The following is a 26,027-nucleotide window of genomic DNA, read 5'->3' as shown; positions in this document are numbered from 1 at the left end:
TCCATTTTTACCTTTTTAATGAACCCTGATTATTTTTTTGAATCAAGATGAACAGAAGGGAAACAGAAATACAGATGGTTCTTCTATGATGGAAATTGAGAGGAGACAGGTCAGAGAACAGAAAGGGTAACCATTTCAAATAATACAATGGCAAAACAATACAAAGTTCATTTTTCTTACAGAATCCTCCAAAATGGGAAAAAAAAAATATTTACACAACTGTGTGACCAACATCTTGTCCATGCTAACACAGTTCCAAAAATCAGAGCATTAAAAAAAAGACAGCACTGAAGCAATTAGCTCATAGGCAAACAGAGTGCAAACTGGAACAAAAACCCCAGAAAAGGAGGAATTTATTCAGAAGAAACCAGGCCATGGCAAGAAAAGGTACAAAAGAATAAAAAAAGAGTCATGTTAATAATATTATTACAAGAGTAACAGTAATATGTCAAAATAATACAAGATAATAAAAATAGTAATGCAATTGAGGGCATCAACAAAGTGTGGAAATGGCAATTTTAGATTTGTGGCTGTATTTGTGAATTGGTAACAGGTAAGGCAGCAGATACAATACAACTGGCTCTTTCTGTCCCAGGCACTTGTAAACATGCTACATCTGTCCTCTAATGTCCCTCCCATGTTGCTGGTAGCGACCTCCAGCACTGACTCCTGATGAGTCTTACCCCTACCTATTTTAAATTTCAATTCGATCAAGATGTCATTAAGCCAATCAGAAGGATAAATGTAGAGTTGTTTTTGTGCCTGGTAAAGAAAAATATGATTACACTGACAGAATGGTGCTGTTTGGAAAAACAGGGACCAGGAGATTATTTTCTGTGATCAAGAGGTCTGTATGGGTGATTTAACCATAAAACCACACATGTAAAAATAGTGAGCAGCAGCTGTGAGTCAGATTGTGGGAAGTCCCTCTCCCTCAACTCTGCTGCAGGCTTTCACTCTGTGTACTTTACCATCTCTTCTGCACAGACTGCATGGGTGTCAGGTCACATGACACGTCACGATTCTCTTTGATCTACACATTAAGGGCTCATTTAACCAAGGTGTGTGTATGTGTCTAGGTAGCACACAAACAGCCCAAATACAACCCACATACTGTCAAATGTGTCAACACTACATCTGAACCGAGTCCATTTTCTCATTTTCTTAACCATTATTGTCTTAATCTAATTATTAATCTTACAGGTCCAGATTAGCTCTAAATCTGTGGTTCACTTTTATCATATTCAATTTCATGATACAATTTTTTTTTGGGGGGGGGGGGGGGTTTAGATGTGTTGATAACGCAAATGAATATTTTCAAGGTCCTGTACTCGAATTAATACTCGTAATGTGGCCAGTATCATGTGGCCCTGGCTGTCATGCTTATAACACTCCACACTTGCTGTTTGATTGTCAACTGATCTAAATCACATGCCAGTTTTTATGACCTGCCACCCTTTCTGTATCAGGGTTAAAGGGTTTCATCATCTACCGTAGCGTGAATAAAGCCCAGCCTGGCTGCCACTTTGGGGCGAGACAAAAACCCCAAACAAACCAATCAACCTGCCCTCTAACAATGCAAGTCTAAACTGCTCATTCATTTCTTCTCCCACATCCTCCCTGAAACACATCATTCTACCACACAAACAGTAAATTCTGATACTGTCACCCCCATCACAGCAGCTCAAGACAGAAGAAGGCATGGGTGAGAAGGCTTCAAAGACTTAATAGAGAGACAATATGCCCATTCAAATATAAATATTTCTTTACCTCTAAAAATAGTATTCCAGATTTGTATTAAATAGCTGTACTGAAATATAACATTTGGGTTTAATATTTTGTATATGTTATAAAAGCAGAAGGCATGTTGGGGATAGAACTTATCTTCTTTTTTAAGAAAAGGCACAGTTATTTTGCTTATCAAAATGGGAAAATATCTTTAAATCTACAAGGATTACATAAAAACTCCTTTGTTAGTGTCTGGGTGACAGTTGGCCTGAGTTTGTGATGCTCTACATTCTCTTTATGCACTGCGACAGCTGGATTTGCTGCACACTGCTCAATAACATTTATTCCCAAACCTCCATTTGTTGTGAATGCCCTCAAAGATTTTTCTGCATCCTTACAAGCATCCTGAAAGCAAAAATAGTCAATATACAAAGACAAACACTCCTGGAATGCAGAAAAGAACTTTTCATCTGGATGTTTGAGGGACAAAACATTTGGAATGCTCAAAAAACTCCAAAAAAATCTACAGACAATGCTGTTGAGAAACAGCTGAAACCATCAGTTTTCTTGAGGCTTGATGGTTGTTTCTTTCCTAACTTTATATCGGTCGAATGTGTCTACAGTCACAGTGGCCTCAAGAAGGAGAGGAAATGTGAGGAAAAAACATTCCTCAAAGACTCAACTGCATTTTCTATACAGTCAAATTACATCTCGAACATCATAGTCATTTGATTGAAATCTTCCCCTCCATGTGTGGTGTGAATGGGCTCTCAGTCTCCGAGTTGTTCAGAATGGTGTTTTCTGGGGAGAGAACAGTCAAAGGTATTTTTCTCCGCTGGCTGCCCTCCATCTTGTAAACGATTGAATAGTGCAGACAGAGGCATTGTAATCTCTTATCTGAGCTGTCAAAGGTGTTCGTACTAACGCTAGCTGCTGTACAATTGTGAGAAAAGAAGAGATGGAAGAGGGGTGCACCACCTTTAAGTGAGGCAGACGTGGGTGAAAAAGTCATTATTTCATTCCAGTCTACTGCTGCACACTCCAAAGTGTCTAATATGACTCATTGAGATGTTAAACCTTCAAGTTAGAATGTGGGCACAGGTGTGATGTGAGGTGATGGAGGAGGCGCTGAAAAGGCAACGTGCAATTCCTATAATGTCTTAAAAATCAAATGTTAAAAATAAGACTTACAATGTCATCTGAGTGTTACTGTAAGACGCACAGAGAAGCAGAAGTGTGTTGCCTCACAGCACATCAGAGGCTACATGAGTGCATCCGCAATGAATGGGCAGTCCATAATACCCAACAGCTGTTTGATGATCCTTGCCACCGAGGAGAAAAAAACAGCACTAAGTTTAACACACCATTATCTCTAAATACACCGTCAACATGTATGCATGGGATTATTTTAATCAGTTGTAAGAATTTATACTGGAATAAACCTAAAATTGAATTTCTTATTCATTTGGACACTTATTTTGTTCTTGGTTCCCACATTTATACAGGGTGGAAGAATTGTAATTACCGAGTAACATTGCTAAAACACAAAGTTTAAATGTAAGAACTGTTGGCACAATCTTAATGATGTTGCACATAAACTGGTGCATTTATATCTGTAAAGGCTGGGAAATTTCTGTCAATAATAAAAAAAAAAGGTAGCTAGAAACTTTATGTGTAATTATTAGACACATTTCCCCAGTTAGGTTTTTCCCGATGCTGTTCAAAAAGATCTGACATATACTTCAGTAATCTAATAAGACAACAGAACTGTGATTTAGTAAGAGGCAAATGAATCGTTACTTAACACGTGTTCACACGTACCGCTGCCAACGGTGGATGACAAGGCATTATGTTAAAATGTGACATTTGTTCATAAAAATCTGAGGTGCGTCGCTCTTATTTAACCCTAGAATGTTTTAACATTAGAATGCTAATGTCACAGTGACCAACCTGATCACCTGACAGTGTTCTTGGGTTAAGAAGGATCCCTATCAGTGCGTCGCTTAGAAGCCAGCATTTTCAAGAGATAGCTGTGCCGTTGCTCTCTGTAGCTCTGAGCTTGCTCTGCGTTGGGTTGGAGGTGGTGGCAGCATTAACCCCAAAATAACACCCCCACGTACTCTTTCATCTTTATTCACCACTTGTGCTCCAGGTTTACCCTCCATTTCCTCCTCCTCCCCTTCATTGGCCCTCACTTTCTTATCTTCAGCCTCCTCCCTATCTCCGTCTGCCTCCATCTTCTGGTCCTCACTCCAGCGGCGTTTAAAACGGAGCTTCAGCGGGATGCAGCGTGTCCCCCCGGGGCTGGTGGGAGCCGCTTGGCCTGGATCACTTTTCAGACTTATTGGAGGGACGGCCAGACCACCATCGCTGCCAGATGGAGGGGTGGCAGGAGTCTTAAAGACCTCCTCATCATCATCATCATCAGGATCTTCATCTGCATTATCCTCAGTGGTTTTACCATTAGCTTGATGGTGGTTGTTGAGCTCAGGGTGGTGATGAATGGATGGAGTAAAGATGCCACTGCTGTTATCCTCATCATTGTGACTGGGCTCATCTTCCTCACTTATATCAGTAACCTCCACTTCTTCTTCAGACTCAATGTCTGATATCGGTTCCACCTGGCGAAAAGAAATAGAAAATATAATAAAGTTAAGTGTCAACTCAGACATCTTTGATGAAGACATTTGTGTTTTCCCCAAGATTACTCTGAAGAAAATGTAATTTTGGTGTATTTGGAGGACTGCAAATAAATCAGGAAATTTTACGTTTTTTCTAATAATTTATTTGAAAATATGGTTAGAGACCACCTTAAGAAAATACCTTAAATATGTTTTAGTTAAGATATTAAATATTGGAAAATATAACTAAGTGCAACAAATATAAATAAATTAACTATTGAAAATTCTTAAGAGGCCTGGAGCCTGGAGAAAGTGGTACAATGTATTCAATATCAGATGATGTTTGATAGTATATTGGATTCCTAATCAGTACACTTATTAACTCCTACTTGAAGTGGCTGTGCATGTTACTACATTATCACCTTGATCTTGGGAGGTGCTGTGTTGGTATTCTGAGCAGATCCTGGAAATGAAGCATGGCCTGAGGAGGAGGAAGCAGCCAATGAGCTCACTGTGTCCCTCTGTTTGCGTCCAAGAGGCGGTGGCTGCAGCTTAAACTTAAATGGTGATGAGTGCTGGTGCTGCTGCGGCTCCTCCACACTTCCTGGCTGCTGGCTGAGTGAATGTGATAGTGCCAGAGATGGGCCATGGATGTGATGGGGGGTCGGTTTCTCCAGGTTGGGGCGGTGAGGATGAGGGATGACAATATTTGGGTAGTGGAGGAAGGCTCTAGGGCTGAGGTGGTAGTTGTAGACAGACTGGGTGTGCGCCTGCAGGTAGTGCTTCATGTCCTCTGGGTTGAAGGAGAAATGAGAACCCATCATGGGAGATGACAGGGAAGGGGAAGGGGTGAAGGGCAAGTGGGGGGTGGGGGTCATAGACAGTGCGGGGGATAAAGTTGGAGCCATGAGACCTCCTGGACCAGGTAGTGGTGACACAGGGAATGGAGACAGAGGCTCTGTATGGACCCTGGGGGCAGGTCTAGTGAGCCCTGCAGGGTTTGGTCCGCCACTGTAGACCCTAAAGAGAGATTCATGAGGCAGGCGTGGAGGAAGCAAGCTTCTGAAGGCCCTCTCTGGCCCAATGCCACGCTCATCTGCTCCAAGGGCTTCCTCTATCTCAGAGTTGGTGGAAGTACCATCACTGCAGTCGCTCACAGAACCGCGTGCCATGCGGCGAGCCACACTATTGAAAATGCTGGGGCTGCGAAGCTCTTCACTGGATGAGAGGACCTCTGTCGGTGTGGAAGGTGGGAAACGAAAGTGAGTGCCTCCTGTCGGCACAGGAGGGGCACTTTGAGGGATCCCTCGACCTGAAAGGTGAGGAAGAGTTAATGTTAGGATTTCTAGCCGTCATAAATGTCATTGGATAAAGGCTTCCTATATTTACTCCATAGTCCCAACTATAGCAGAGCTGCAATACAAACTCCTGGAATTTTTGTTAACTTTTCCACACTCCTGAAGATGAACTCTTTGCACTTTAAAAGTCTTGCTCCCTGCCTCCCTCCAACATTCACAAAACAACAACTACCGGTAACTGTAAGTTAGCATTGGTTTAAATAAAACAAATGACTTACTTGCCCATAATGCTTGTTTCATTGGCACTTGCTTTCACACTAGAATATTTTGTATATACTAATGTGCATCAAATCAGGTCTATGTACAGTATATGGTGCATTCCAGACAAAGGCAGAAATTCATTCTTCTATCAACCCTTCACACTCTCCCTCCCTATTTGGAGAATATGACATTGCAGTAAATTCTTGGCAATTGTGCACATGCTGGATTTAAATACTGGAAAAGCTGTTTTTCTGCCATTATAAACACTTGCTGGGTTCTGCTTTCTGTTTTGTTTTTGCCAGTAAGAGTGTGAGTGGTTCTTTCTGGTAAAGCCCATAATCATCGTGTGTATGTCCGGATGTGTGTGCACATGCGTGCATGTTGAGGAACACTAAGAAGCCATCATATAACATAGCGTGTGGGCCACATCACACGTCGACTATAATTGTAGCTTCGTGCTGCACTTCCGTCACCCAGGATCCAACGCTCCATATGGGCTCTGTTTATGCTGGGTGACTTCAGAAGAGGGACGAGACAGAACCAAACTGTTGTACAGTATGTCTCCATTTCAGAACCCAGACACCAGATTTTCAGCAATATAATTTGAACCGTTTTAGAAATGGCAGGATGACCAGGAAGTTGCAATATTTCAATGATCAGTATTGTTTAAAAAATGACCAATTATCTAGTTTCCTGAATGTTGAAAAACAAAATACTAAATCATTTAAATTAAGGTCAATTAACTTGTGACACTAAGGTCTGGTTTTACCTGCAATTGTACCTCATTTTACTGTACATGAATGTATAAGTTTCGCAGCATTACTGTCGATAAAAAAGAATGTACCAGAAGAGCTGCAGAAACAACAGTTGTAATTAATTATTTTGGCTCAAATGACGGTGTTGTAAAAAGAGAATATTGTTTTTTAAAATGCTTCTTCCTGGCTTCCAGATATACCATGGTCATTTAATGTAGCAGCAACAACTTGGCCAACTTTACCATGTCTCATTCAAGGCATGCGATTGTGAAAGTGTGTCACAGAATCCACCAGTTCCTATATACATACCAGAGCCCATGTCAATGAAAGGGTAGTTGACCAGCACTAGTTTGTTGAAATTGAACTTATAGGTGAATCTTTTCCCTTTGGTCTTGTGGAGGATCCTCTTGTTGTAGTAATATCTGCATAAGAAGGACACACTGTCAAACCTAAATACCGATTACATCCAGAAGGAGCATATTTCATATGTGCAGTGTACATACATACAGACAGACAGATGGGCAGATGGATGGACGGACAGATGGGGGAGGTTTATTGCAATGAGTAAGATATTCTGATTTCACCATAACCAGGCATTAGTCATCAGCAATACAAAACAAGTGATGCTGACAAGTGAATAGAGACCCATTGACAACTCATTGAGAAGATAAAATGATTCCCTGTGACTCACCAAAAGCCTCGGACAAAACCATATTCAGGCTTCTCACATAAACACATCTTCAATTCAATTGGGCGGCTTCATTCTTGGAAATGCAATACGTTATTCATAGTTTTGAGCAGAACCAGGCAGATAGATTATAGCTCAGTGACTAAAATTGAACATAAAAATATCGACTCAGAAACGAGCCTCTTGTTCATGTTTTAAGCATATGTCCATTAGATAATGAAATGATAAATGAATCATTCAGTACATTTACTTAAAGGACGTTTTTTGGTGCCTTTTCGGAATTTGCTTCTCAGTTTACGTGCAACGGAGAAAGTCGGATAACTGACAAGTAGATGTCCTCCTCTTAAACACTAGGTGGTGATATGCTCATTCTAAAAAAGTTAATACAGCCCTTTTATAGTTTACGTCTTATGTCATCTAATAAACAAGTGAAGAAATGCAGTGGATCGACATTCAACAGAAAGACACAGATGATTGTACCTATGTTAAACTTGTATGTAATTTAAGCTTTACTTAATGTGCAGATTTAGACTGACTAGATATGTTTCAGGAATGTTTTTGTTCCCGGGTCACACACCAGTGCGAAGGTTGTGTGCGAAGGTTGTGCACATGCGTTGTCTAGTTAAACAATTAATTGGACTCTGGAGGTCATGAGGTCTGAAAAGTCTAGATTTAGATTTACTGTGTTCCAGGGTGATGGCACATCAGGCAAGAAGAGATCTGCAGATAAAGTGATGCACCCATCATGCCGACAGCTATGATCTGGGGTTGGTTCAGTTATTCGGGGCAAGGTTCGGCAACATTTTGTGATCAAAGTATGAAGTCTGCTGTCTACCTGAATATTCATTCAATTAATCGGGGAAACCCAGACAGTCCCAGCTCCGGATGAGAGGACGCATCTTTGTTCAGGGCTTCGCTGTTGTCGCCATTGTCGTCAGTGAATTTGCCACAGCGATGAGACCAAACAGTGAGGACACCCCTGTATCCGGGCCACCCCCGGCACCATGCCGCTTTGACCTGAACTTTCAAACATCTTGCAGCCTTTATTGGACATCCAGTTATGTTAAATGGCGTTTTATTTTTATATCTATTTCATCTGTTTCATCGCTGTGGCAAATACACCTACGACAATGGCGACGACAGTCAAGCCCTGAGCAAAGATGCGTCCTCATCAGAAGACTCCAGTCCTCTACCAGAGGCCCAGGAGTCTGAAGGTTCTGCGCAGGATCTTAGCTGTTCCTAGGACTGCGCTCTTCTGGACAGAGACCTCTGATGTGGTTCCTGGTATCTGTTGGAGCCATCTACTCAGCTTGGGGGTTACTGCCCCTAGTGTCCCGATCACCACTGGGACCACTGTTGCCTTCATGCCCCACATTCTCTTGGATGTCTGCTAAGACATCCTCTTTAGTTGGGTAGGCAGGACTGTGAGCCTTTGCTTAGCAGTCTCCAGTGCCTCAGGTATAGACAGTTTGTTGTACTTCTTGGGCCGCTCTGTCCTAGGATTCACGCCTCTACTCAGCTCTGTTATTAGGATGACTTCTCTCCGTGTTGCCATGATTTTTGCCTCTAGCCTTCTCCTCCATGGGGCCATTTGCTCTTCATCTTATAGCCAAGCATCTGTAGGATAACCGTTGCCGCTGCATACATCAGCTGATTGGTCTCAGTGATGGTAGTGGTAGGGATGGTTGACAGTGCCGCGTTCATGTCCTCCAGTAGAGATTCATCTGGTACTTTGTGTTTGTTAGCCTTGGCAGGGAGGTAGTTGAGTTCCCCCAGGATTTCATGATTCTCTCTCTTAGGTCAGCTGCCCTTGTCCTGATTCCGTCTATCATTGGGGCTCTATATTGGGGGGGTGATGATGAAATCACCCCCACACTGACCTGGCGCCCTGGCTCCTCCTTGCTGTAGCATATTTGTACCGTAGGTGAGGCACACCGCCGTGACTCGTTAATCTCTAGCTGTGATAGCAGCTTTCTATTGCGGATATTCGAACACTGAGCTAAGAGTCAGTGAGGATGTGGGGTTTCGAGGTACCCATTTCTCCCACATCCTCTGCATGTACCCTCTCTCGCTGGGGTTACTCCCGTAGTAACACTCCACCAGTACCACGTTCTCTGCCCTGCTCCATGAATGCCTTGTTCCAGTAGCCAATTTGACATCAGGGGACCCTGGTTCCCTGACCCCTGACGCAGACCTTGTTGACCCGGGCGATGTCCGAGCCGGTATGACTCTATCAGTTAACATTCCGCTCATACCGAGGTGTAGGCATATATATGCATAAGGAGCCTTGCCTAAGGGCTCGTTACTGTTCTATAGTTCCAGTTACTATCATAGACAGACAAATTATCATACTTAGGGGGTCGTCTAATCATTAGGTTAACATCTTAGTCATGCTGTTATAGGCCAAGGCTGCCGGGGTCCAGAAACATGATCACCTGACAGGCCTCTGTCACCCCACTGGGTCAGTTTCCTCTCCTCTCCATTCTATCCTCTACCTGTTCTCCCCCTTCTCCTCTCTCTCTACCCAGCCGGCCATCAGCAGGAGGGTCCCCCTCATGAGCCTGGTCCCCTCATGAGCCTGGTCCTGATCAAGGTTTCTTCCTGTTAAAGAGGAGTTTTTCCTTGCCACTGTTGCTTGTCTGGGGTTAGGCCCTGGGATTCTGGAAAGCGCCTTGAAACAATTTTGATTGTAAAAGATGCTATATAAATAAAGATTGATTATATATGAGCCGCTTCTTCGTATATATATATATATATATATATATACACACACACACACACACACCCTAAAGGGATCAATAAAGTACTCTTGATGCATGTTTGCATGCTCCCAAACCTCTGTGCCAAACCTCTGTGCTAGCATTGAGGAGGACATGTCCCCTTTAGTTATTCAATTTTCTCTGAAAAAATTCTGATGAGAGGGCGAAGCCAAATTTGGAGCATAACTTGACTAAAGTGTGCATATTGACGTTCTGACTAATGAAAGGAGATTATCGTCAGGAATTTTCTGATAGACCTGAGAATTCCTTGATAATATTATCTCATCCAGGTGTAGAAGCTGTGCTGGACAAACATTTCCAAAGGATGTCTCATTTGTCTCATTGGTCTGCCTCTATGGTTAATTGGACACATGAGTACATTTTTCATTTGATGATAAAAAACAGGACAATCGTAAAACAACATTGTAAGACAAACTCTTTAAGCTTACCTTAAAGCTCGACTGAGTTTGTCATAGTTCATCTGTGGTTTACACTTCCTTGCACCCCACAAGCGGGCCACCTCATCTGGGTCCTTAATGACAAACTCTCCATAATCTCCCTGCCAAGCGATGACCTCATGATATTCTTCCTTCCGCAGCAGCTCCAGGATAAAATGCCAAAGTTGAATCTGTCTGGAGCCTGGGCTTGACTCCGGCTTGTAGGCCCATTCTGGAAAGACAAACCCTTGAGAAAGGCAAAGAACAGAAATAGGGACATTCAGCCATATGGACCTAAAGAAAAGCCAATTATAAGTCATAATTTGGCTGTATTTTAGCTCTATCATGGCACATGGGAGATTGGCAAATTAAAAATCTATTTTACCAAGTCATTAAGTCCAAATGCTCAATTTATTAAAATGTGAGGCAAAATTGATGAACAGAGATTGAAGCCATCTAGACACTGATCACATTTTAATAGTTGCCATAAATCTATAGGTGAATAATGGTAAACGTAATTAACTCAGACAGGTGAAAGTAAACTCCTCCTAATTAGGCAAACAATATGTGCGTAAAGAGTATTTTGGAAAAATACATAACTCAGGTTAAAAATTTCCAAATAACTTGAAAATGAAACCAACCCTGCCAACCAGCATTACTGAAAAACACTCTTGATGACTAACAAATCATATGCACTCATCTGAGCTCTTCAACTTTCACAATGAGCCAGAGGACAGAAAAACAGGATTTAGTAGTTGCTAACAGCATTTGAATTCTAAAGACTAATTATATGTGCGGGCAAATGATTCATACCAGAAACAACAGAGCCTGTGTCTTTTGAGGACAGGTTACAAGATGTGACACAAATGAAAAAAAATGACTATAAAATTGGGTACATGAAAACACATGTGCAAGTACATACTGTACAGGAGTGGATCAGATTGAAGTAGGCGAGCCACTATCTCCCTCACACAGAGCAGAGGTTAGTAGGGAGAGGTAAGTGGGTTCATGCGTAGGTGCCCAAAGCACACAGACAAAGGACACATAAATAGCAACCATGCCCACCACATGCGTGTGCCTATGTGCGTTGCAGATGTCCCTGCTGACTCATTGCTTGTTCCTTCAGCATTCAGCTTTCATATTCTGCCTTTCTTACCCTCAACAGCACCACCATCCTTTTCTTTTTCTGTTTCAATGTCCCTCCCACCCTCAGTTTCTCCTAAGACACCGTCTCCTAGCAACAAAAGCTTTTTAACCTCTAAAAATAAATAGCCAAGTCACGACAGACAAGACAAAATATGATTCAATTAGAGAAACTTGCTTCAAAGTCTAAAGTATGAGTAGATCTAAAAAGCTATGGCATGGGAATTAAAGTTTTAAAAAGAAAAAGAAAAACTAAACTTTACTGAGTGAGGTATTTTCTCTCCGTATTTCTATCCTATTCTAGTATCTGCATGTAGTACAGACATGAAACTCTTCCTGTTATTTAGAGATGAGAGGCAAACATTTTGCTCACAGAATAGGATGTATTTTTACCCAAATATGGTTTACATTCATCTGCAACATCAGTAAAATGAATGAACCACAATCCATGTTCTCCAACCCTAATAAACAACTCACATGAATGTAATAAACGAGTATGTTGTCAGGTAGGCAGGTTTTATTTAAGAATGCAGAACTGCCCATTTTGGTTCCATTTAGAACATACAAAAGTGTATATTCTAAATTTTAAAAAGCATAATGCTCAATGTTGTGATAATTGCTTTTTAATTATTTGCATACATGAGATAGGTAGACAAAAAAACCTTTGGTTATGTTTAAAAAGTGGGGCCAGATGAATTCTGCAACACTATCTAGTCTTATCTACATCTGAGTCTAGGACTGCAAACCTTCTGACTAATTAAGTAGAACTAGCTTGACACACGTGTTCAGACAGGCTTGGACACCACCACTATAATGGAAAGTCTAAGGAGTTCAGCAGTGAGCTAAAAAACGGCATTGTTAGTTGTGTGAGTAAAATAGAAAGAACACTGCACCTACAGTCATTGGGTGGGGAGTGGTATGCTGTGAGGTAATTTACTGCCAATAGAACTTGTACTTTAACTGTAGCAGATGGAATAAAATAATATTATCTGCAAATTAGAGTCTGCAGAACTCATCCCAGCACGCTGGTTCTTGTGCATCCCATTATCAATATTTTGCACTGGTTTTACTATAGTCCTGACTATATCCCAAAACTTTGGATCATGTGAAAATAAAAATGTAAATTGAGAATAGTCACTGTTAGTACCGTTTGTCATTATAAAAATACATTATGAAAATTATTCTAATGGTCAACTGCCATGACACAAATCTCCTTAAAAATACAATGTAATGCATGGCAACAGATTATACTCACCAGACTACAGGTAGTGCTTTTGTGTTTAAGACAACATGGGACCATGCAATAGCCGTTGCAAAGACTAAAGTCTGTGTAAAGCCCCAGCTAAAACAGATAGCATCAAGTGGGGGGTCCAGACAGCCTAACAGGCATTGCAACAAAATGTACACAGCTCTTCCCAAAAAAACATGCTACTTAATCTATCCACATATACCCCATTTATTTCCCTCCCTTCCTCCAATTCTTAGGTGGTTCCAGATTTAGCTCTCAGAAAGGTCATTATGTGTCTGTCTGCAGAGTAATGATTTAAGAACACAAACAGCAAAACCCAAGGGTTACAGACTAGGATAATAGGCTGGAGACAGTCTGACGGCTGATGGATTTATCTAGGATGTATTCAGGTCACCACAAAAAGCCAGGAAATATAGGAGTACGGGGCAGGAAGGTCAGCTAGGTGTGTAGCACTTCATGCATTAAAAAACACACTAAAAAGGGAGTTAATGCCTAAACAAGTTCAAAATGTGTCATTTAAAAAATGGAAGATGATTTTCAAGCTTTATACATAGCTTGTTGGACCATTTAGACCGTTAGACAAAACAGAGAGCTCCTGAACTGTAAACTACTGCTTTAAAACCCATCTTCAACCTTGGTCTAATAATTATATTTAAAGAATAAGGTTAAGAGTTGGGAAGACTACTGGATTATACCAGGGAGGAGGGGCCAAAGACTGGCATGAGGAGGAAGGGGAAAATGGGGAAAGAAAGATGGTCCTCATTCTGTAAACCCTGGCATCAGGCTTCTTCAGATTGCTTGATTATACATGTATTACTGAGAAAGGTTTTGTATCAACATTATAGGAGGAAATGGGTTAGTGTTGGTTGATGTAGAAAAGGAAAGGGGAAAGGTTTGTAAAACCTGGAGCTAATTGAGCCATTTTAACAGAAGATTATATATATTATTTACAAAGAACTGGAGCAATTACCAATGTGGTAAATGTACAAAATTATATACAAAGCAGCGATTGAATAAATGTTTAAAAAGAGAAGCAGTGGTGATGTACATCTGTCATTAGTTTTGATTTGAGCCTTTTTTATTTTCCACAGTTAAACAATCAAAGTCTCGGGACTTTAATCCAGACATAAAAAAAATTTAGGCTCACTACATTTCCCGATTTTCCTACCTTCAGGTCAAATGACATGTTATGATCTTGATCGCACATAAATTGGAACAAAGCATTGTAGATAATGTTATCAGCATCACCCATTACCTAAAAGGAGTAGACTTATCAGATATATTTATCAGCTCAAAATTCCCAATCACACATTCCTAATACAAATATTTTACATTTTAGATAAAAGTAATGTATTTATGTGAAGGAAAATGCTGAAAATGAAAGCGATAAATTGTTTTTTCAGCACCTAAAGCCACTTATGGATGCAAAGGAAAATATGAATTTATGTACAAATTTGACTGTGTAAAAGAGCATGTTCTTATTTAGCAAATATGGAGAAATCCAAAGAGAATAAAATATCCCAGTGAACTATATCGACTGAATACAGAGTAACATTTTTTTTTTTTTAAATTACAGTTTCTACGCCATGTTTGTTGTGATTTTTTCACCAGACTATAATTTTCCTTTAACAAACACAGCAGGTAAACCAGCAACAAAAACTAAGTCGCTTTAATTGTTGGTATGACCAAATGTGCATCCTGGTGTGCGTGCATAGGGTACAAATAAGCACCTGTTACCACGTCTCAGATCAGGAACATGCTGCAAATCATGGGAGCTGACTCAGCAACCCCAACAAAGTCAATCAAGTGTTATCTCAATTGTCCACTGTCTCTTTCCACGTAGTCAACAAGACTCCATTGTAGATTTGATTAAGTAGGACAAGTCGTTTTGAGACCCTACCTTAATGTGAGGCAGGGAACAAATGGGCCTTCAAAGAATTTTACAGTTTTCCTGCACTGCTGCCCTGTACAAATACGTGGCGGTTGTCAACATTGCAGCTATTGTACAAGTCAATAAGATATGGTTCAAAAATATTCACTCTGTATTTGCAGCTGTCCACAAAGATGCTCCTTGATAAATTTACAGATCATTCTCAGAGAGTTTACCAACTTTTTGGATATTTAATTGAATGTCTCAAAACTGGTCTCGGCTGTTGCATCCCAGGATGTGGCAAACATGGAAAACGTCCCTGCTGCTTCGGAAGCAAACATGATGGCATGAAAAGTAGTAATTGTATTTATGAAACACAATAAATCTACACAATTAAATACATAATTTTGCCTTTGAATAAATACCAACAAATTGAAATATAAATTCTTTCTGGGTCCTTTTTAATAAATCCAGACATTTGTGGCAGCCAACAGCCAATTTGTATCTTATTGCATATTAATTTTTAAAAAGCTTCCCCCTCAAAATGAAAGCAATAATGTACGACAAACATTACTCGTGTTTGGTTACTAGTTACCCCACTGACTCAACATATGCTGTTTTTCCACTAGTACCTACCAATTTGACTTGATGCGTTACTGTTTGGGGGGGCTTTTCCAGTGGGGGTACCAGGGCCAAGTAGATAACTTTTAGCTCCAAACATGCTGTTATGCAAGATGTTAGTAACGGATCTCAGAAAACTAATCTGACATTTTTAAAACCCTCAACAAGCAATGGAGGGTCTTCTTTATGTGGCTTTGTGGCAGACAAGAGAAGATGGAGCTACAAACTGTGACATATGATGAAATTTAATAGGTAGTCTCCGTTGGCTGCTCAAAAGAATCATCGGACATAAACCAAATATCAAGAAAAGCTAAAAACACCAAGAGAATTACAGGCCAATTGAGGAACATTGGGCTGAACATAAAGGGCTGGAAGATTTTTTAATAGAAAGGGCTGGAATTGGTTTAATCATGCTATTTATAGCACCAACTGGCGAGCAATAGAAGGAAAAGTTCGACTCAGCCACAAAGTTGTTTGAAATTAGATAAAGGGTCGGATATTTAATGACTTTCTGTAATATCCTATTTAATTTCTCAATTACATGTCATCAATTCATCAGGTTACTGCTGCTTGACAGTACTATTAAATGTATGAAAACATACATATTAACAAGTGACTTATACTAACAACATCCAAAATCAACTTGTGCTGCACATCTGCCTTCAAACCAAACAAGAGACAGGAAACGATTGCACCAAGTCCTTCCATCTGTGCTCAAATCATCGCAGACTCGTGTAGCTGCCAACCCATCAAGGTGAAGGTAGTTTATTATTAAGTAGCGTCTCCAAAAGCCCCTAAAAGTATTAACAACAGCCAACGGCAGATTTTCAAAGTGATTTTATTAGTGGGATTTGTATATGATAAATGTGTTCGTCAGCCTGTCCTCATTGGCAGAACCACAGAAACCCTAATTATTCAGTCTGCTGCATGAAAAGCTCGATCCTCCAGCCTGTAGACTGTGTGGCTCACTCTCTGTGTAAAAAATATTAAAAACAGGCACGATGGTGTCGCCACAACAGAGTGGCAGGCTCAAACCAGCGTGTTTTTCTAGTCTTAATTCAAGACAGGCAACACACTGTTTTGGCAGCATGTGGGGGGTCTGGGCGCTTAAACTAAAGATATGGGTGGGGGGTCCAGATTAAACAGATCAGATAGATTTGTAACTGCATTCGACAGTATGGCTTCAAAGAATTGTGTGGGTATTAATCAAACCTATGACAACAATTCAAAGACAGTGGATAACCGTATAACTATGTGCAGCATGGAAATAATTGTTTTCAGTCAAAACACAACTTGAAAGCAGATTTTGTCTCTGCATTTCATACATTTTAAGTGAGATATGGTACATCCATTAAGCAAATCTAAAAACCCCAAGTAGGTTTTTATCCACATGCATGATTGCTGCTACTGGATCAATTTTTCACAACCCAATGCTAAGGATATGGCGATCCAATCAAGTGATCTGTAATTTTTAAAAGATTGGAACCTGGTGGAAAAGATCTGGGTCATTGATGCATCAAAATGTAATATTATTTCCTACGTACGTCCATGTTGGAAAGAGAAAAAACATTTGCAGAGAATGGGCATATGGAATTATGCAGTTGAAAAGTGTTAGTTGCGTTATATGGCGCATATTCAACGTCAACGCGTAGGCGACGAGAAATCTAGGCCCGTATATTTCTATGAGTGGGTGTACCGTTCAGGTAATGTGTGTGACAGAGAGCTGTTGACTGGTAGGGCAGGAAAGTGTGTGTGAAAAGCTGGCAAAATTGGAAGAGCAATTCAAATCTTTGAAATTACACATCAGTGTAACATCAGGCATATGGCTAGGAGTAGGGTTGAGCACTTTGTCTTGGGTTTGTATGATACACGGGTCACACGGGTCAACACATAAAACAATAGGTAAAAGTGACACATTCCAATAGCCTGTTTACAATTACTTTAAGTATTCTGAAAAGGGATCAAAATCCTACAAGCTACTGACTGCAGACATGTCTCCTTTCCTGAAGAAAGAGATGATCACCTGTGAGATTTTGTGTGATTGTAATTTGTTAATGGTGAACAATTATCAATCAAGCAATGTGGGACAAAATGCAGGTGGAGTGCCACAAGGCCAGGGAAAGCCTTAGCTGACTCTACCCAGACAAAACAACCACACGACCCAAAGTCTTTCCTTCTGCAGCCGCATCAATTTTCATTCAGCCTTTTTGGGATGAAAATGTTTAGTTTCTTTTTATTTAAAAGTTTGAATACGACTAATGTCTGGGAATACAAACGCTATAGAACCACACACATTTCATTCTGCTGAGTGACAAATCAATGCAAACCTATTGTAGTTTCCTATTCTAAACTGATACTGACAGTAAATGCTCCGAACCATGCTCTCACGCTCAGTCGCCACTGATGATAGCCATAACAGCTGGCGTGTGTTCTCACACCTCATCAAACGCAGATGAGTGCAGCCAAAACAGCCATATAAAAAGTACAATCTACACCTCGATGTGTTTTGTTTCTGTCGACCCTGATGCTATTAAAAAATACCCCAAAAAGTGCTCCAAGTACAAATGGTGTACTGCCTGCAGCTTTATGAGATTTTACAGGTTTTTTAAAGGCCTGGAATTTTTTTTGCTTGAAATTACCCATCATTGATCTAGAAAATGATTAAAGACAATTGAAGCTGGAACCACTGTATCCTCTAGTGTTTCAGAGATTTTTGTTCTATATGCTTTACTCTTGATTTTGATCCTGCATGGCTATATTCAGTTATCTCGCCCTGCTGGGCTTTAAAGATCTTAAACACCGATTTACTCCATCCAACAAGATTATACACCCATGGAAATGGGAGCATGTAAAATATGTAGAGAAAGGATTTCATATCAAGTGTTGCTGCTATCACAAGAATCAAAAGTATCAAGAACATTATTGAACCCCCCAGTATCTCACAGAAGAAGATTCTGAGAAGCATTTGGCTTGAATATGGATCTTTATGTTTTCATGAGAGGAAACAGGTACAACCTCTTGACGTGGCAAAGAATCTGCTGACAAGTATGAAGTCTAGAGAATTTGTTCTTAACAAATCTGTGTTTTGTGTTTGATTGTGTCCCACAACTACACCAAAGTATATTTGGGGTATTTTATAAAATGTGCTGTAATGCTACAAATTATATATATTATATTAAGAAGCTATATATCACTTTAATAAAACTATTTCAGTTCCTTTAGGTGACAAAGATATTATAAATGCACTACATTTATTGCCTTCTCTGTGACTGAAATCTCGGTTTTGCAAAATTGTGTCAAACACTGTACCATAAAGTGAAAGACGGCTGTGGTAGTTTACAGTCACTCGGCATTGATTCAAAGAATGGCTGGTACTGTTAGTCCTTTGGCTCTCAAATGATACCAAAACAGTATAGGTTGCACTATTTTGTACCAAGTTATTTAACCACTGGTCCAACAATGAGAAGATTAACAATCAGCAAGCTAAAGAAAACCTACTTTTTGCCCACATTGCAAAAGTCTATAAATATTTGTTTAGGTTCTCCTGAAAAATGAAGATGGCCAAAGGCACAACATGTCTGTACCTTGCAAATTAAAATTAGCCATGTGTAAGTGGATAAAGGCACTGTTAACACACTCACTATAGACCGTACACATACAAGAAAGGTGTTGCCGAAACACAGAGATGATGATAATAGTCCGAGCAGACACTCTACACCTAGGAGCAATGCTGACGTCACGCTGTGGTAGATTTTCCAGTGCATGTACACCCGGGCTGAGCGTAACAGTCATCAGGAAAGTGATCAGGTCAACTTTTACAGTGACCCAATGGCTTAGACTAACAAGATAATGGCAGGAAGTTTAGCACTTTCCATGGTGGTTGCCTTTTTGTGTTCATTACTCTGGCCTAGTGGTTCTGTGCTAAAAAGTGTGGGTGCAAACCTTTAGTTCGCTCATAAAAAAGTTTGATTTCCTTCCCCAAATGTAAATAAGGTACCCAGAGACAAACATGTAGTACTTAGCTTATTTTTAGAAGACTTGTAATAAAGATAGAATGGTTGTTCCTGCTAATAAGCATAATGTTATTTATAAGTCTATCCGTTTTTAAATGTATTAACAGCTGTGTGTTTCTAGTAAGGGGTCTGAAGTAATAAATCTGCATTAAAAATGGTCACGAAGGAAGAATAAATCTCTCATTGCAAAATAAATTTTGAAAAATGTTTTATTCTTACTTACAAAATTGTGGGTAGATATCTTTAAAACCGCATTGGCTAACCAGAAGATTTCTAAATGACACAGTCTGCCTCACGACAAAAACAGGAATTTTAAGTCTGTCAAGGAGTCCAGGTGGCATCATACTATAATGGTAGAATATAAGGAAACGGCCACATTACCGCAAAGGTAACAGTGACATGGTAGGAAAACAAGCGACATCTAGGAGTTCTTCAACACACTGACTCAAATGTCCACTTCTCCTAGCTGCCTTCTAAAGGAGCAATTTGGCCTCCTCGTAAAAGTCCAACATCACAGTGTTGTGACCACATCAGAGACAGTCAAAACAACGACGTGAGAAACATATGGGTAGCGGGTACACACGTGCAGAGAGCAAGCAAGCGAGGAGCGTGTCGATACACACATTCAGTAGTGCGTGGAGGACACGTGCACAAAAACACAATGATACAAACAGCAGTCATTCACAACACTCCACTGTCAGACTGTAAAAGTTGCTTATGTATGGTTGCTTTCATTTTATGGCCCCTCTGTAATGAATGTGAAAACGTGTGTTGGCTCCTTCTGCAGCTGTGACGTCTCACGTACGGCTCTGTGTTGACATAAGGAATAGCGCAAGTGGAAAACTGGGAGCTGGTGTGCCTAGACTATTCCCTTCTTGTTAGGAAGACTGTACGGTGTCCAACATGCCCAGAAACTCATCCACAGGCTTCACCATTGGAGAAATGCAGAAGCCACATACAACGCTTAGATCATAGGTGTCAAACTCTGGCCCGTGGGCCAAATTTGGCCCGCAATGTGATTATATTTGGCCCGTGAAGCCATACCAATTGACTATTAGAGCTGGCCTGCTGGTATTATCTCTTAAAACGCATGTGCTAATACTACAAATACCAGAATGCTCTCCTGTGTTAAAATCCACACTCCACATCAGTTGGTTGCACCAATATTTGGCTTGCCAACCACCAAGAGAGAGGAAGTAGTCAAAGCGACCTTATATGCTAATGCTAATTCTGGCACCGCACTACCCCCTCTGAAAAATGGTAAAAAGAAAGGCAGAAAATAGGACCTTTCTGAACAGGTAGGAGGCAGAATATCTGTTTAGATATATAAAAGACGGACCTGTCTGTCTAGTATGTGGAGCCAATGTGCATTACAAGGAGAACAACAACAGATGACACTATAAAACGCAACGCCAAGAGGAGTACAAACACATGGAAATGACTCAAAGGCGCCAGAAAGTAGAAGAGATGAAAAGTTACTTACAATGGCAAAAGATTACTATTGAAATTTATTTCAGAAGGCTGAAAATAAAAAGAGAAGAAATGAATGCCGGCGATATGTTTTTTTTTTTTTTAATTTATTTGTTTGGGTCCATATCAAAAGTTTCCTTGTTATAGCTGGAGGAAGAGTTTTTTCAACAAATATCAATGTTGGCCCGTGACTTTGTCCCAGTTTTGAATTTTGGCCCACTGGGTATTTGAGTTTGACACCTTTGGTTTAGATAATGAACATGATGCTTCCTGACTGGGACCATACAACATTTAAATGGCCTATCCTTAGATTAAGAAAAAAATCTCAAATTATACTTTTGCCTTGCAGCCAAAAACATGTAGTGAGACAGATAGAAATATCTAATGTTTTCAAGCTATTTATATTTCTTTTCAGGAAAACAAAGTCAGATTTGTGCTATGAACAGATACAAGAGCCATCCACTAAAGCACAGCTAAAAATGTACACTTAGGTCCTATTAAAGACTATTAAACATAAAGATGCATAGACTGAAATGTGGGTCCATGTTTTAAAATTGCATCTACAGATACACTTCAACAAACCTAATTATCTGGAAGCTTAATACCATAAAAAAAAAAAAAAAACTACAAGCGCGTTTTTGACGGGGTTGGTCATTCAAATGAGCCACGTCATAAACAGCATGACAACCATAAAACAAAGAAGCCATCACCAATATAGTCTTTGGTCTGCTCTGTAAACTGAGCGAAATACAAATGTTCTCCAATTTTAAATCTCAAGTTATTGTGCTGTCAAGTTATATTTCACAAACAGGAATCCATTAGGGCTACAAGCTCACCATCTTTCCTCACACACCGCTTAACTGGACCTTAAAACCAATGCATGCCATAAGAGAGATCAGGCATGATGGGTTGCAGAACCACAATTATTCTGACAACAAAAGCACAATGGAATGAATGGAATTTGGAATGGTAATTTAAAAACTGAGATTAACTCATATTCCCAACAGATTGTATTCCAGTTGGATCCAATTCTTGCACATGTCTAATGACACACTCCTACTGCTGAAAAGTGTCTTCAATAGAAAAGAAAAACTGGTGGAGAAGCACACTTCCTGATGTAGTTTTCAGACTATTCCAGTCTCTTAGCAGGCAGCATTTAACTAGCTCAGTTGTATATATCCGATGGCAACCTTTCCTTAAATACGTAAGTTATATCCAAGTGCCAGTTTAGTGCTTGTGTGAAGAAAAATCTATTTCTTTGTTCTCTAGATTTGGGAAAACTGTGGTCCCACTGCAGCACATCACATTTTCCATGTCTTGGTTAACAAAACCCACTAAATGTAGTCCATCACCAACGTCGTCTTAATTTCATTTGCAAAGTTATATAATAGTGAGTGTTTGTGGACTTTAGTCCTGGTCCTGACTTTTAACCACTGTTACCTTAATTTGGGATACAAGCAAGGTCGCTGGCCTCACTGTAAATCGCAAATACGGTATCTTCACAGCGGTATTAACGTTAAAAGGTGAAGAAAACAGAATCTGCAGTGTAGCTGAATCTTCCCTCCAAATGAGAAAAGCGTATTAGTGTCTCCATTTCACAAGTTTGCTGAAACACAAACAAGAAGCTCCGATGGATCCACCCTTCGTTCAACTTTGTCACTTTCCCTGGAGCAGAGTTGGTGGTAATGCTAACCAGCTAGCCGCCGAAGCTAGGAACACTTCTTTTCCTATGAGATCACGTTCGAAGGACTTTATTCATATAATTAAGTAAGAAAAAGTTATCAACTTACCAGATTCACCCGGGGTTTTCATCTTTGTTTTAGTGTTCGACAAGCTCTGTTCACTTTCTCCGGCGTAACCACACTGGAGTCGGTTAGCGCTTAGCCCAATTAGCACGCAAAGTTAGCAGTGACAACACACTCCTTCCTTCGGTGCTGTTCTCACTCGAGGCTTACCATTGAGCACCAGCCTCGGTAGCAAGATCGGCTTTGTTTTTCCAAGTACTCCACTACTTCACACATAGGTCTTTGAATTATCTCGACATATCAAGATATCTTCGAAAACTTTTGCGCTGCTCAATGTGTTCACGGGGACGGCTCTTGTGAAAGTTGCCCGAGACTCCGGGGAAAAATCCACTCTCGCAAGCCTGAATGGCGCAGGTCGAAGTTTGGATGAGCCTTGCTGCGTGGTCCGTGGCTGAGCAAAGGAATGCGGGCACTTTTGAATTATACCCCGTCTGTTGCAGCGCTATCGTACGGTCGATCCCTGCCCCACATTCTGCTCCTCACCGACAGTCATAACAGAACCACTTGTGGAAGATCAAATGAAGCTTAGCCTTGTTTTTTCGCTCGCCGCTCTCTTTGGACGCACTTTTCTTTTTCCACTCACTCACTCTGCGTTCTATCACCCCCTTCCTTTGCCGGGGTGTCGTGTTTCGCTCTGCTCCTGCCACACGGGGCCGCCCACGCTGACCCACGGAGGGAGGGAGAGAAGGGGGAACCGAACGCCTACTGCTCACCAAAGATCGTTTATGACCGCGGACAATTTCTAGGTCTTTACGAACGCCCAACGGACAGTTATTATTCATAATAACGATGTCTTAAATGAGGTTTTAGAGTCCCCAAATGCTGATCAATTGTAGTCTACCTTCCTATGTTCAGCAGAAAAAAACGATATATTGAAAATGTAAACCTATGAAATATATAAATATGATATATACAGTATATATATATATACAGTATATATATATATATATATATATATGATATATACAGTATATATATATATACACACACACATATAAATAAATAATGGAAATCTTCATTAATGTCTGAACACATAAGCACTGCATGTTGATGAAGGAATTAAAAAACAGATAAATTCTAATTTAATGGATAAATTCGAAACAAATAATCGTCAATTAAATAACAGGTAAAATAAGAAAAGCTGGACACTTTAAAATGGCGCTTGGGGACGCTTTTTCAAGCCTATGCATCTCAATAGACAATCTCCGATTAAAAACAGTTGCGCGCTGCTGCCTCCGCTGTTGTCGCGCCGCTCGCGCCTGGCTGCCGCGTCACAGTGTTGCCGTGGAGACCCGTCCTCGTGGCCGCGGGTGTTGATCACGCAGTATTCACCTGAGCAGGGCAGGCGCCACAACACTGGCAGGAAGGAAGAGCTGCTCAACAGGTGGTGCGCCTTCCGGAAATAGACGCTAGTTTAAAATGAAATGTAGAGCAAATTCACTAAAACACACGCAGAAGAAGAGAGAGATAACTTATTTCTCTCACCTTCACTCTTTCTTTTTCCTCCTAAATGTTCTTTTCCTCCTCTCCATGGTGTTGATCGGTAAGTTTTGTTAATCGAAGGAAGAATCTGATATATTATGAAGCATTTCTTTTCACAGTGTATGACTCAAAACTGTCATAATCAGATTCTCACATAGTAACATTCTATGTATGCTTATTTAGTTGCATTTTATCCGTTTAGCTACTTGGAACTGTTTTTGTTCATTTTAAACATCCACTCTTGTTATTTTAAAAGGACCACTAGCTCTGCCAGCTGTATATCAGGCCTCAAGGGAAATCTCTGGAATTGAATAATGCACATATACATCATGCTAACGAAGCTTAGTGAACAGACCAAAAGCCGTTGTGTCCTCTGTGTATTTTAATCAAAATTTTAAAAAGCAACAAAAACCAATCTGTCCAATACAAAACACTGATTGTGGAATAATGATTGCTTCTGAAACTGACTGGAAAAAAAGTGAATTTTGTGATGTTTGGGACATGTGAGTCGATTGTTTTGGGTGGGTGGTGGGGCAGGGGGTCAGGGACACTTGCTGCATATGAAAAGCAACAGCGACAAAAGCTCAGGAGGTGATCTGGCAATTGCATATGGGTGAACTGACGGGGGTGATTGGGGATAATCAGTTATCTACGTAACTATCAGTTCATTACTGAGGTGCTAACGATCCCATTCTTTGATTAGGACCAATCGATCAAAAACTTATTTGTTAATGAAGAATAAAGAAATAAATGGTTTTAAGCCCCAAATTTTACTTCTGATGTGGTCACTGATGACATGCTAAAGGGAGGGATTTTAAATTCTACATTACATCACACTATTCTATATTATTATTGATACTGCATATTCTTATTATTAAAATTATGTTACAAGCATGAGGGTAATGATGGAAATCCAGTGATACTGAAGGCAGAGGTTTTGATGTGATAAGCAGTGCTGATACTCAATGTAATACTTCAAACATCCCTCCATGGCTAAAACCAACTTGCAGGAAATCCTGGGATGAAATCCCATTTAAATTATTTTTATGTTCAGCATGTATCTTATGTTACAATTGTTAATAAGAATTTTTCTTTAATGTCTGTGCTATAAGGCACGCTACTAGTCAATGTAATATTTACATACATACACACAAGCACCCCTGTACACTTTTAGATTGTGAAGAGTGTAATGACAATGTAATATTATTTTCATGACTTTTTGTCTCAAATGGAGCTCAGTTCATGCTTGTTTTTCATGGAGGAAATCTGCTGTGTTGAAAATGGAAAATAGGTCTGAGGGGGCAAATGGTAATGGAGCCACACCCAGAGAAAGCAGTACACGGTCACAACAGAAGGGTAATGGGAGAGGATGGCCTTTTCATATGAGCTACACTCGCGTGCGTAAGAACACACTTGCACACATGCTTGTTTGTTGAGAATGAGGTTTCTAGCATGTGCGTGACAGTAGATTTTAACACGGGGGGATACTCTGTGCTGAAGTCACTGATCAAGTACTGTGGAGTGATGAGGAAATTTTCCATGTTATGTTCCCGTCCCCATGAAATAAAGAAGTCCTTGTATGTCGGCCTGCCCGCTTGGCCGTCCATCTGTCCGTCCCCTGGCTCCTCAAGTCATGTCTGTTGTTCTTTCCTTTCAGATGCATATGTTTTGAGATAAGTTAGATAGTCAGGATCTAAAAGAGCAGACTGTGATAAAGACCTCTGAGGAGACACTATACCAAGGAGAAGTGGAGGAGGGGGGGGGGGTGAGGGAGAGACAGAAAGAAAGAGTGAGCCGGAGGGTGAGAGAGTGAATGGGCCCTTTGTG

The 26,027-nt window shown here is 40.4% G+C and overlaps 1 protein-coding gene across 3 annotated transcripts; it reads right to left on the bottom strand.

Moving 5' to 3' along the window:
• Positions 1–23,389, bottom strand: erf (Ets2 repressor factor). Of its 3 annotated transcripts, XR_003890217.1 has the most exons (6): positions 22,704–23,389; positions 10,560–10,794; positions 6,973–7,085; positions 4,772–5,661; positions 2,920–4,349; positions 1–2,529 (listed from the first exon to the last, which is right to left on the bottom strand). XR_003890217.1 is itself a non-coding variant. In XM_011608818.2 (5 exons), exons 1-5 carry the CDS (start codon positions 22,723–22,725, stop codon positions 3,732–3,734), a joined length of 1,878 nt encoding a protein of 625 aa, XP_011607120.1. In that variant the 5' UTR covers positions 22,726–23,389; the 3' UTR covers positions 1–3,731. The 3 variants fall into 3 exon arrangements, 2 of the variants coding, with proteins under 2 accessions (XP_011607120.1, XP_011607121.1); XM_011608818.2 differs by having other exon boundaries at positions 1–4,349; XM_011608819.2 differs by having other exon boundaries at positions 1–4,349; positions 10,560–10,779.
• Positions 23,390–26,027: the final 2,638 nt, after the last annotated feature.

This window comes from Takifugu rubripes, chromosome 12 (genome assembly GCF_901000725.2).
Source record: "Takifugu rubripes chromosome 12, fTakRub1.2, whole genome shotgun sequence".
In the NCBI taxonomy this organism is placed as follows: domain Eukaryota; kingdom Metazoa; phylum Chordata; class Actinopteri; order Tetraodontiformes; family Tetraodontidae; genus Takifugu; species Takifugu rubripes.
The sequence above is the reverse complement of the archived record's forward strand: the minus strand, read 5'-3'. Positions and strand labels throughout refer to the sequence as shown.